The sequence below is a fragment of the Folsomia candida genome, unplaced genomic scaffold, assembly GCF_002217175.1.
Source record: "Folsomia candida strain VU population unplaced genomic scaffold, ASM221717v1 Fcan01_Sc002, whole genome shotgun sequence".
Lineage (NCBI taxonomy): Eukaryota > Metazoa > Arthropoda > Collembola > Entomobryomorpha > Isotomidae > Folsomia > Folsomia candida.
The window spans coordinates 14,505,484-14,517,492 of NW_019091194.1; the positions used below are offsets into that span (position 1 = coordinate 14,505,484).

The window sequence follows — 12,009 nt, forward strand, 5'->3', positions numbered from 1 at the left end:
CACTACTCATCCGAAGGACACCTTATAATAATAACGTACTAAAAGATGCTTGTTACTTTCTGACGTATTTAATACTGCTTGGAGGTAATATTCACGACAAAGAAAATGATACAAGGCCTCACCCCAATTCCTTTGTCTTGTTTCATAATAAGATCCCATTAAAAATTCAATTTGGCAGCTCAAAACAAAAGTTTCCTACAATGTGAAAGGATCAAAGGTGCTCAGTTTTGGAGCTGCGAAGTTTCTTTCTCGAAAATTAGTCGGTCATATTTGAGGTGCTCACTCCCACGCACTGAAATATTCCAACCAGCAGCCTTTGCTGATCGGTAAAAGACATGATGTTCAGTTTTCCTTCGCGTATATAATACTTCGTATATTATAAGATTTTCACGATGAGAAATATTAATTAATTAATTATTCACTCAATTCCAAACTATCGAAAATTGAGGGTGTACCCAGTGAAGATACACTCTTACGAATTGCGAACATAGAAATTACCTTCAACAATAATTGAACACAACGGTGGGCTGCAACTTTGGGAGTAAAACTATAAAATCTATAATTGGTTCCCAATTTACAAAGTGTTAAGAAGATCCAATCCCACAACTTGTGCAATGCGTTGCCAGAAATGCTGTGGAATTTAATAGTAATAATGAAGGATAAAGAAGAAAGATGCCTTCCCATTTCACATTCTATACTTAGGTTCCTGCGGTTTGCGGTGCGGTAGGTTCCAATGACTTTAATCAGACGGGGAGAGTTATTCCTCAGCACATCCCTTCAAGTCTAGGGAATTTGCAGGGAGTGGTATTTGTCAGTTCATTCGTAGCCAGATATTTTGTAATTCGAGTATGTACGCAGTATGCACAAGAAGTAGATAGGAATACTAATCTACGCTCGAGCTGAAACCTCGATTGTCGGACGGAGAAAGCTCAGCAGTTGGACGAAAATGAGGACGGTGTACGAAGTAGACTGCGAGCAGAATGGAGGGCAAGTCCGTAAATTCTTCAGTTTTAATCTAGAAGAAGAAGAAGTCGAAATGAGGAGAAATCTGGTTGAAACTCAACCACCAAAGACTAACAGACTTTGAAATTGCACATAACGCCCCTCCTCCTTCCAACCATGCCTTATTATACGCAAATATATTTCTTGCAGCAGAGAGGGAACCAAGGAATTCCGAAATCGAGACTAAATTAGAAATTGAAAGGAAGGGATGACTCCAGCTCCACTGCAATGTAAATGAGCTGAGTTTGAGATCTGTCTCATCTGTCGCAGGAATTGAGAGAGAGAGATCACAACTTCTGACTGCTGATCACCCAAAATACGCAGCCTTAATAAAATACGTGGCTCTCTCAACTTGAGCCAAGTATATTCTTGTTCCACCACTTCTTTCTTGCCCTCGTCCTCTTTCTCTCTCAGTCCGTTTCCATAATACATAAAGGTCACCAAACAATATTAAAGGTACAAAGGAAAGATGCAAGCCTACCTACAATCCACCACCCGCACCCAGCCAACTCAAAGGCTTTAATATTTTCGGTCTACATATTTTAAATAGGTTGGAAAATTCCTAGCTTCAGGAGGAAAGTGTACGTACAGACTCAAAAGGAAGGAACTTAATTTCACCCCGTTAAATTAGAGTTGGAATCTGTCAAGGTTTGGAATGAAGCCGAAAACACTTCCATTTGTTCTCTGTGACGGTGACTGAGCTGAATGAGGAACTTTGAGGCAATATCAGTTTTGGTGGACTCGATGCAACTTATTTCGAAATTCTACTACTCCAGTCTCAAGTTTCCTCCTTTTCTCGATTCAAGAAATGGCATTAGTCGTAAATATATGTACGTACGATTGAGTTGTGCTTGTGCTACAACCACTTGACGTTTGCCTTTCTCAGGATGTGAAGGGGAAAGAAAGAAGGGAGAGTAGAATAAGTGGGTGTTCCAATTCCCATAGTTTTATTCTTGATTTGATTGAAGAGGTGAAATTGAACGGAGTATTCTCAACTTTGAATGCGGATATATATGTATCTACGTATGCATGTACATGTGTATGTACGTGCTTATATCTAGGAATATACAGTCATTTCATTTTGAATTTTGACTGGCTCCATCGAGGTGGGCGGAATATTCAGCAGGGATTTGGCAATTTCGTGTCAGTAGATTGACTGCTTGATATCTCCATTTTCCACTTGATGATATGCTCATACATATAGCTTATGCAGCTGGGCGTTCAAGGCGAAGACAGAATGATATCCCTACGTAGCTTATCTCATCTCATCTCCAGGTAGTATATACATAAGACCAAGCAAAGGTTTGTCTACTTTCTCCAAGTTTTATGAACTTCCTAAATACGATTTTAAAATACGACCCACCAACCAGTAGGAAAACTTCTTTGATGATGCTTCACCTCAATTTATTTTGCCTTGATTTCCTTTGAGAAGCATCATTTTTCGTGGGGCGAATGGTCGTAATGAAATTTTTTAGGAAAACAAAGAAAACTTTACCTGATTTTGCATTCAGAACGTTAATACTTCTCAAGACATATCGTAAATCTATGGTATCGTACTATACACATGTGCCCTTGGACAAATCGACATTCTCACGTACACAGCTATGCTCATAAAGTAGAGTGAGTAACCTGCAACTGTGTATAGGTTAAGAATAGGTTGAGAGAGTTGGATGATATATTATGCCAAGTTTGGGCGACTTTTGCTGCTTTCCTGCCATTTCTCGGCGCTCCATTCTACTTTAAAACCGGAACGTAGGCGGGATCCACCAACGGCGAAATACGTGACTTACTCTAATTTACACTTATTTCGCGCATCAAAGTTTTCAAGGCGTGGGACAACGAGACGATGATGATGGAAACTGCTGCAAATTTGGTGGCGTGGTTCGTTGGGAATGCATCTGTTGTCCTCCTCCAACATGGTAACCAACCAACTTTTGACGCTTTCTGTTATTACATCGACAAGCGCAAAGCGTTGGTTGGCCTATCGTCTGGTTTGGCCTGCAGTCACTGTCACAGGAACACCAGCGTCGTTTTTGAATCTATGAATAACTTAAGGATGCCAGTTTGGCCGACGAATACAAAGTGGGGCTTAGTTAAGGAACAAGACGATACTGACAGACTGAACACGAAAACATTTTACTTGGCTGCTGCTGTTTATCAGATTTAAATCTTTGTATTCCGATCTGAAATTCATATTTTCACACCACGCCACATTGACGTCAGAATTTGTGAGCTCATAATTTCAGAAAAACGTTTGTGCTAATTGAAGTCCTTGATATCTTTTCAATCAAGTTAGCACCTACCTTTACTCAATTTGGACTCTTTTATGTAAATTTCTTCCTGACTTGACAGCAGAATATAGCTCCAACAGCCTGACACCCACTCTGGACCGGATTTATGTACATGCATACAACGGAACGGATGAAGAATTGTGTGAGGGTGACAACATTGTCAACCTGTACATTCGGACTAATTTAAAAATTCAAATTTACATGTCACTTGTCGTCATCTACATCTTGGGAGCTGTATATTATGCATACTTGGTTTTGACAAAGATCCAACACAGGTTTGGCAATCCTTCTTGGTAGCATAAAAAAGTAAAGCGTCATCCCCGTCCGTGGCTCATTTCTAGACTGAAACGGAGCAATAATCTGATGAGATACCTTTGTCAGGGAAGAAGGACCATTTTGCCAAACGAAGCCAAGAACAAGAGAGTTGAGTGGAAAGAGTGTGATCATGAATGAAACATGAGATGGATCCATCGCTCTTTTCTCTGCCAGCAAGTAGGGCTCTCACAGTTTGCTTTTGCTTACCTCTTTCTCTTCCTCGCACACTACCAACCAACGGACCAGGAGAAAGTAACAAACACAAACTTTCTCACCAACTCTAAAAATTCTGGATTCACACCGGTGGTGTTGGTGGTGGGTGAAGAGGAGGAGGACTGAGCAATATTTGCTGGCTTTATGCCTTCTCTCCATTCTGCTGCTGCTGGTTTGGTTGGTGCTGATGATGGTAGTTGGCTTTGGTGGATGGTGATTGCAATATCCTCAGACAATTTAGCTAAGCTTACTTGGTTGAGTATGCATGCATGAGGAAAGTTTGAAAATGAAAATAAGTGAAAAGTACCTTTTCTGGAGTAAAGTCAAGTTGAATGTTGAAAATTAGGGAAACGAAGTAGGCTACTTTTCTCCTTCTGTTTTTGCTTGGGTGCTTTGGGATTTCTATATGAAACTTAAACTTAGAACAGCGAGAGAGAGAGATGTCCGTAAAGCTTGGGTTCCGTGGCCATTAGTATAAATTTTGCAAAATAGGTCGGATCACTTTTCTCGACGAAAGTGGTGTTGGCTATTGTCTCGAGAGCACCTTGAAATTGATGCAACCGAGTTTCCAAATCTTCCAAATCTAAGTATTATTGATCTTGGCTATACTATAATTTATCAGCCAAAAGTGAACACTTTCTATTTTTTATTGGAACCGTGGAGCGTGTGTTGTTACCTCCAAGATCCAATAATCTCTCATTAGAGTTCATATTACGGGTATAGTTTATCCATGTGTTATAATAATATAAACATAAATACATATATCCGAAATTACGAGCGTATTCGCAAAGTGTACATAAATTCATGTAACGATTTTATGATTATGATGCATGATGAGAAAATAACGAATTTAAAACTCATTTGTGAATATTTGTACAAATAGGCAACGGAGCCAGCAGATGTTTGCAACACCGTCGCAATGATTTTACATTATCTGCACCTGGTTATCGGCTGCTGGTTATTTGGTACGTTTCATGTTTTATTATGAACAAGAACACACAAAGACGGCAAAGAGGTCATCATTGTATTAGCGAATAAAAGCACATGATAAATTATTACCATTTTTCAGCCCATACGATTCGAACTTACCTAAAACTCCGGCGTCATGCGGAAGCCCCGGATCTCGTTGTGTCCGACTCCAGTGATCGACCTGGGAGAGGGGAAGCCAAACAACCACTCTTGTCGTCCCATAGTTTGCGATACTGCTCAGCATCCTGGACTGCACCTTTGCCCTTCATATTTGTAAGTGACCACAACATAATCAACACATTTTTGCCAATTTTCTTCTACATTTTTTTTTGTGGGTGACTGGTGGATAACCACTGATTTTGGATTAATTCCTAAATATGTGCACTATAACTGTGTTTTAAATTTCAAATCAATCGGCTGCTAAGACTTAAGGCTGCTACATCGTTATGACAGGTCCATCTGGCTCCGGCTAAAAATTCATAAATCATGCGTTTTAATGCATATAGTAGCTGAGTATTTTTCCCATTCACGCAGGTTCACATTTTGCGTGGCTGCTCTTTGAAGAGAAAATAACTTGCACGCCACTCCACTCATATATGTATTTACATCGTAAATTTCCTTTCGCATCATGATCATAATAATTCTATGGTTGGTCTACTTTGAAAGAACAGGGCGACGGGTTTGCTTTCGTTGATTTGATGTACATGTCCGTAACCTCACCACGGCCACTAAATATAATGCACAACAGAGCTTGTTGGTGGTGGACACAAATTTGTCTTTCTTGTCGTCCCACTACTCGCCATGATCATCCCAACAGATAAGACTCGTCCGTCCCCTGTCGTTCTTTCTTTCTTCGTATCACGATGACCTACTTGAATTTGTTGTTGCAACTACTACAAGTTGAACACACGACGAAATGGGCTAGCTGAGGTTTGCTTGCTTCGAAAGTATCCTGGTTTCCTTGTGGTTGGTTGGTTGGTTGTGAGGCGAGTTGTAAAATCCCCTTGGATAAATCTCGGTAGTCTGGAACATACCACAGAATCCCTGTGGGATAAGCCAACCTTCTGAATTTATGTCACTCGTGTGTATGTGCAATGGAGACAGATCCCTAGTGTTAAGGCTTCATAAAAAATCCACATTGTTTTGCCTCTTTGGACATCGTTACACCAGGTCTAAGGGTTTGGGTAAATACAACAACATCCCAAGAACACGAAATCAATTCAAGGTACAAGAGATTTCGTGTTGTGTAAGACATGCATATTTACACAAGTACAGCATGGTTTGTTATTTTGATGGAATTGTGTAATCATATTTTAAACAACCCTCTGGTCTTCAGCGCCGTATATGTGATATCGCTCGTAAAGTTTGTTTGCACAACATTGTTATACATGAAAAGAGAGTTGAGACTTATCACACTTTTTACGAGTTGGGCGTGGGAGTTGAGGCTCACAATCCTTAAATTACAAACCATGGTGGAAAAGTTGCTTTGAATTTAACTCGTCTCGTTTCTAAATCAAAGAAAAAGTGGAGGAATGATAGTGAGTGAGGGATGCTTGAAAGGCCGTCATCGTTCGAATGACAACTTTAGAAATAAAAAAATAAGTCTGTTTTTCATATCTTGTACTTTCACTTGGTCCCTCCTGCCCGTCGTGATTTGAAAGAAGCAGTAAGTGCACTTTCCCTTCTCAGGTCTCTTGCTCTGTGTAAGTTATGTAGTAAGTGACACGGTTGGACGATGGTCATTTTATCATTCCTCAACATTTGTCCTCTTCTCTATTTGAAAGAATTTTTCCTTGAATTCAGTCCACTCATATATTTTTTATCCTGTAGTTTCTTACTTGTCATTGTGAAGAAAGTTTGTCTTCAGTGTCTTTCTCCATCTGTAACAAAAGTTTCCATTCTCTCCTTCGGTAAACCGAAACTCTGTGAATGTGGATAACTTTCTTTGATTTTATTACTGGGCTGAAAGGCCGAGTCTTTGTATACGAGTTTTTGATTGATAAATGGAATTACAAGTTTCAAGAATTTTCACTAAAACTTTTTTCTTGTTCATCCTGATTCGATTTTTATTATACTACGTGGACCACGCTCACTGTCACTACTCACCACCGCGGAGTTTGTTGAAGTAACTGGATTGTGTGTGACGTATACAACATCAGAGTCAGTTGTGACCGTGACCAGATGTTGTCTGCCTGCAGTGACACAATTATTGGATCCACGTTTTGGTTTCATTTTATGTTATGGAAGGGTTGTCAAATATATTTGACAACACTCCCACATTCAAACCGCAAACTATTTTCTTTTTAAGCTTTTCATAACGAGCAGCTTCTCCTTCAATTGAAAAATGACAGGCTCTAAGTGCATGTCCCCACTGTTAATTAAGTGTTCTCAAATAAGTTATGCTGGTCAAGTGGTCATTGGAGTAAAAAAAACTCTGAAGCATACCAAGCAATTCTCTCCCAAGATTTCAGATTCTGCACTGATTTTCTAGATCTCTGTTTTTATTGCAACATTTCTAATGCCGTATTATGATTTATATACAAATTTTCTCGGTCAGTAACGAAGCAAATATATATATTCCAGTGAGTTTAGCCATACTCGCATCGCTTGCCACATGACAAGTTTACCTAGAAAATTCCATATTTATACATATCTAAGTATATCGAAATGACGTGGTTTACCTGGCTATCAACGTTGCTCAGTTTAGTGCCTTTCATGATAATTTTTAAGGGAGGAGTGGTGCGCGAGGATTTATATCGAAATTCACTCTCATCTAGAAATTGCATCAGCAGCAGAACAACAAAAGCTCTTCCATTTCGTCTCGAGGGAGCACTCCCATTACTCATTTAGCCGAGTGCTTTATGCCATAATCATATCATACCCAACCCGGTGAAAACAAATGGAATAATTTATCGTTTAAATGGTTGACCAAGTTTGAATGTCATGCACTCAACAAAAGAGTTGTAACCAAACCCTGGTCAATGCCAAATATGCAGGGAATATTTTAGCCTATTTACTAACTAACCAAACGCTGGACTTATAAATACTAATAGAAAATCTAATGATCAATAGGGCCAGATTTATCATAAGGTTTCACACGCCCACGTGAAATAGAATCAGTGGTGACTGGAGCGAGCCAATATGTATGCATATAGTTATACAGTTATATATGAATACCAAGCTAAATGTATAAATATCTAGGTGAATTTATTAATCCCTGCTAGTTGAACACCTCCAGTGACCACAAACTTGCGTAACTACATGTATGAAAGTTTGCATATATTTATGTAAGAGGTATAAAATTACATTAAAAATTTTCATATTTTCATACGAAATGAATGCATATTGGATTGTACGTATATGCATATTTACATGCATCTATTGACATACGCTGAGCTAGAAGAATTTTGTATGCATAATCTCGAATACAAGAGCGTATACACACAATTTATTTGGAGTGAGTACACCTAAGTAAGTACTCACTTATTTGGAGTCATTACTGTCGTTGACATCAGGGTGAAATGTTAGCAAATTTTCCAACTGGTTGCATCCTCTTCAGCCTTAAATATTTTCTATTTCATAAATATAAAGGTAGAAATTTGAGAGGGAAAACTATGCACATGGTAATCGAGTTTATATAAGTACAGACACCCAACTGATATTCGGATGTTGGAGATTAGGCAAAAATTTACATAGGCAGCAGAAGGTTTAACACAAGCAGAAGGTGGATATGACTTTGTACGTGTCCTTCTTCCAGAGCATGATCCCAGAAGAGGATTGAGTTGCGTGGTCTGATTTTAGTCAATAGAAAGTTTTAAAATTTCGGGATTTAGCGTTACTGTCCAAGACAGGAATCGACTGTACTGCATTGAACACTACATAAATATATATTTCTTGGCAATGCGATTAATATTACAGTGAGCGAGATTCTACATACTTCTGGCCGGAAGTTTTATGGACCTTCCTTGACTTGGACGTATGGATATTTTGTGTTACATTGGTTAATGGTAATAATAAAGGAGGGGGGCACATTTCATAAATAAATATTTACATCAAACGCACTAATATGGAACAACTAGATACTGGATAATGTCTGGTGTAATAGCAGTGCTATACACATACTTACATACATATTAATATGAACAGCATAATTGAAACCGTATAATTCCATTTGGCAAAATTCCAAGCACATAAATATCTTTTCGCTCAGTTATCACGTTGCCTTGTACGTAGATACATACATACGAACGCAGCAAGGAAACACGTTCGGAGGGTGTGGACTGAAACTGGTTCACATAAAAGAATTTCGCTTTCACATGACCAACCTGAGATTTTCTCAAATCCTGGAAGTCTTACATGTAGTCTACCCTACACTGAGGATCAGCAAGTATTGTGCTAACAGAGACAGCATTTATGTGCATGTCATTCGTTACGTGCCCAATAACGCATGTATAAAAAGTTGGCACAACCTTCCAACGTGATTGTTCTAACTAATAATAATGAAGGGATAAGCGAAAGGGAAATCTTGTCGGTTCTGTCAGAAGGATGACAAGACGGCAAGTCGCGTGTAACAGAGATAACCAATCTGACGCGACACTACAATTGTTGGGGAAATATTAGATTTTTTTGGCTCTGATTCTTTTCTAATGGTGGCCATTAGTTTCCGAAGTTGCCAGAGTTGAACAAGTATTCAATAATGAAATTTATGAGAGAAAATACAACGCCCACTCTCCTCTGCCACGCTTCACTATCTGTCATCTGCACTATTTATTTTATTTCTGTGCAAGTTCACATCTTGCCGAGGAGGGAGTGACCACGTCCCATCCCAATGTGGCACTGCATCCACAAATCATGCCAACCTATCAGAAGGCAGGCAAGAGAGATGCTTTATTTTATGTTTTGAACTTTCACCCACCCTGCTCCAGCTTTCTAAAAGCTTTTGTCTGTACTCGGAACCGGCATTATACACGTATCACTGCCCCCTCTCCTCCTGCCTCCCTCAACTCGACCACTGTAGTGGTGGGTTCTCAATTGGACCATTTTCTCCCTCTGCCCGTGAGGCTTATCATCGTCGGACACTTGGGAAAGAACCTTGGGAAAAATTCAACTTGCAATACAAGATATGTGAGATGTAGTGGTGGGCGTGTGATTCATGCAATAAAATCACGACCACAAGGTCGCAGTCGAGGCAAATCAGTGCGGTTCATTCAGACAAGAGCAATCAGAGCTGGGTGATTATTCGTTTTTGAGGGTGGATTAAGGATTATGGATTAACCACAAAATAATGTGGATTGTGATTAAATTATTTTCGTCAGATTAATTCATGTCAGGATTAATCCGGATTAATCCATGAATTCTGGAAATTTCAGGATTATGGATTATGGATTAATAATCCGGATTATTTTGGTGATTAATGATTTTTACACTACCTACAGATATATCTAGCCCAAAAAATGTAAACTATGTGGTTTCACATAAAATATTTAAAACGCCAGTTTCAATTGATATATGTAGCACAAGGCAGTAAAAACATGTTAACTCTTCAAATGGTAGCCGACAGGACAAAGTTGTGAGAACTTGAGACTTCAAGCTACACAGTGGGATGAAATAGAACTACGGGAATTGAACTGAGTAATCCAGATTGAGAATTAATCATGAATACCTAATCATGATTAGTAATCATGATTGGGATTAATCGGGATTAATAATCATGATTAGTAGTCATGATTGGGATTAATCAGGATTAGTAATCCGTAATCACGATTACGGATTAATGACATCTAATGGGATTATTCCCGGATTAATTCAAATTCCAGAAAAATCTGGATTATGGATTGGGATTAATCTACAAAAAACTCTCATTGTCGGATTAGGGATTATGGATTAATAATCCATAATCCGGGATTAAAATCCATAATCCTTAATCAGGATTATCCCAGCTCTGAGAGCAATGCAGATATAATCTGTAATATATTGTTCGTAATTGGAACCTGCAAATACACAAGGAGCAAAAAATATAGGAATCAATAAAGTACAATGTCAATTACTAACTTATCTCATCGAGAGGTAATGGTAATAAATATCGAAAGTTAGGATTTAGAGCTGAGATCATGGACATCAATTTATAAAACAATTAGAAAAATGATTTTGTATTCATAACTGGAGGAGAGATAATTGCTACTAACAAGGGAACATACCGAGGTGTCCAACGAGTTAAGGGCCGACACCAATACCAAAATGACCACAACACATGACTTATTAAACAAACTGAAGGAATTTCCGTGTAAAATTCACTTTTCGTCACGTTGTGACGATATTTGTGACCAGCGCATGACCATCGGGTTGCCAGAGAGGGAGAGGTCGGCCGCTGAACGATCAGGTCTTGCACAGAGAAGCGTCGTCGTCTTCACGCGTCTTCAGAGATTTCAAATTCTTTCAAATTTTGAAAACATTTTGAAATTTTGAAAAAAGTGTGAAAAAATTTAAAATTTAACAATTTTAAGAAATTTTTGAAATTTTGAGAAATTTTTGAAATTTTGAGAAATTTTTGAAATTTTGAGAAATTTTTGAAATTTTGAGAAATTTTTGAAATTTTGAGAAATTTTTGAAATTTTGAGAAATTTTTGAAATTTTGAGAAATTTTTGAAATTTTGAAGAAATTCTAGAAATTTTTCAAAATTTCAAGATGCTTTCAAAATTTGAAAGAATTCGAAATCTCTGAAGACGATGACGCTTCTCTGTGCAAGACCTGATCGTTCAGCGGCCGACCTCTCCCTCTCTGGCAACCCGATGGTCATGCGCTGGTCACAAATATCGTCACAACGTGACGAAAAGTGAATTTTACACGGAAATTCCTTCAGTTTGTTTAATAAGTCATGTGTTGTGGTCATTTTGGTATTGGTGTCGGCCCTTAACTCGTTGGACACCTTGGTTTTTATTACCTTGTAAGATGTAGTAAAGTTAAAAATTGTAATCCATATCTCAGTATCCTACTTATAACCATATTTTACGTCCACATGCTACTTACTCAAAAATATTTTTCAAAGTAAAAAAAATGAAACAAGATAAATTACATTTTGTTTAGTGATTATTCAGAGGAAAACTGAGAAATTTAATTGAGGAATTAAAATGTTCCTGTCTTTACAGATGAGCTACTTGGCCAACCCAGATGGGTACGAAACCCGACATTACTGCTGGATGTCTATCGAAAAAGGAATGG

The 12,009-nt window shown here is 38.4% G+C and overlaps 1 protein-coding gene across 1 annotated transcript in view; it reads left to right on the plus strand.

Moving 5' to 3' along the window:
- Positions 1–12,009, plus strand: part of LOC118434361 — a 79,038-nt gene that overhangs the window by 37,595 nt on the left and 29,434 nt on the right. The window contains exons 8-10 of the mRNA XM_035847677.1: positions 4,705–4,786; positions 4,891–5,063; positions 11,937–12,008. Coding sequence (XP_035703570.1) covers positions 4,705–4,786; positions 4,891–5,063; positions 11,937–12,008 — 327 coding nt within the window. The remainder of the gene's footprint in view (positions 1–4,704; positions 4,787–4,890; positions 5,064–11,936; position 12,009) is intronic.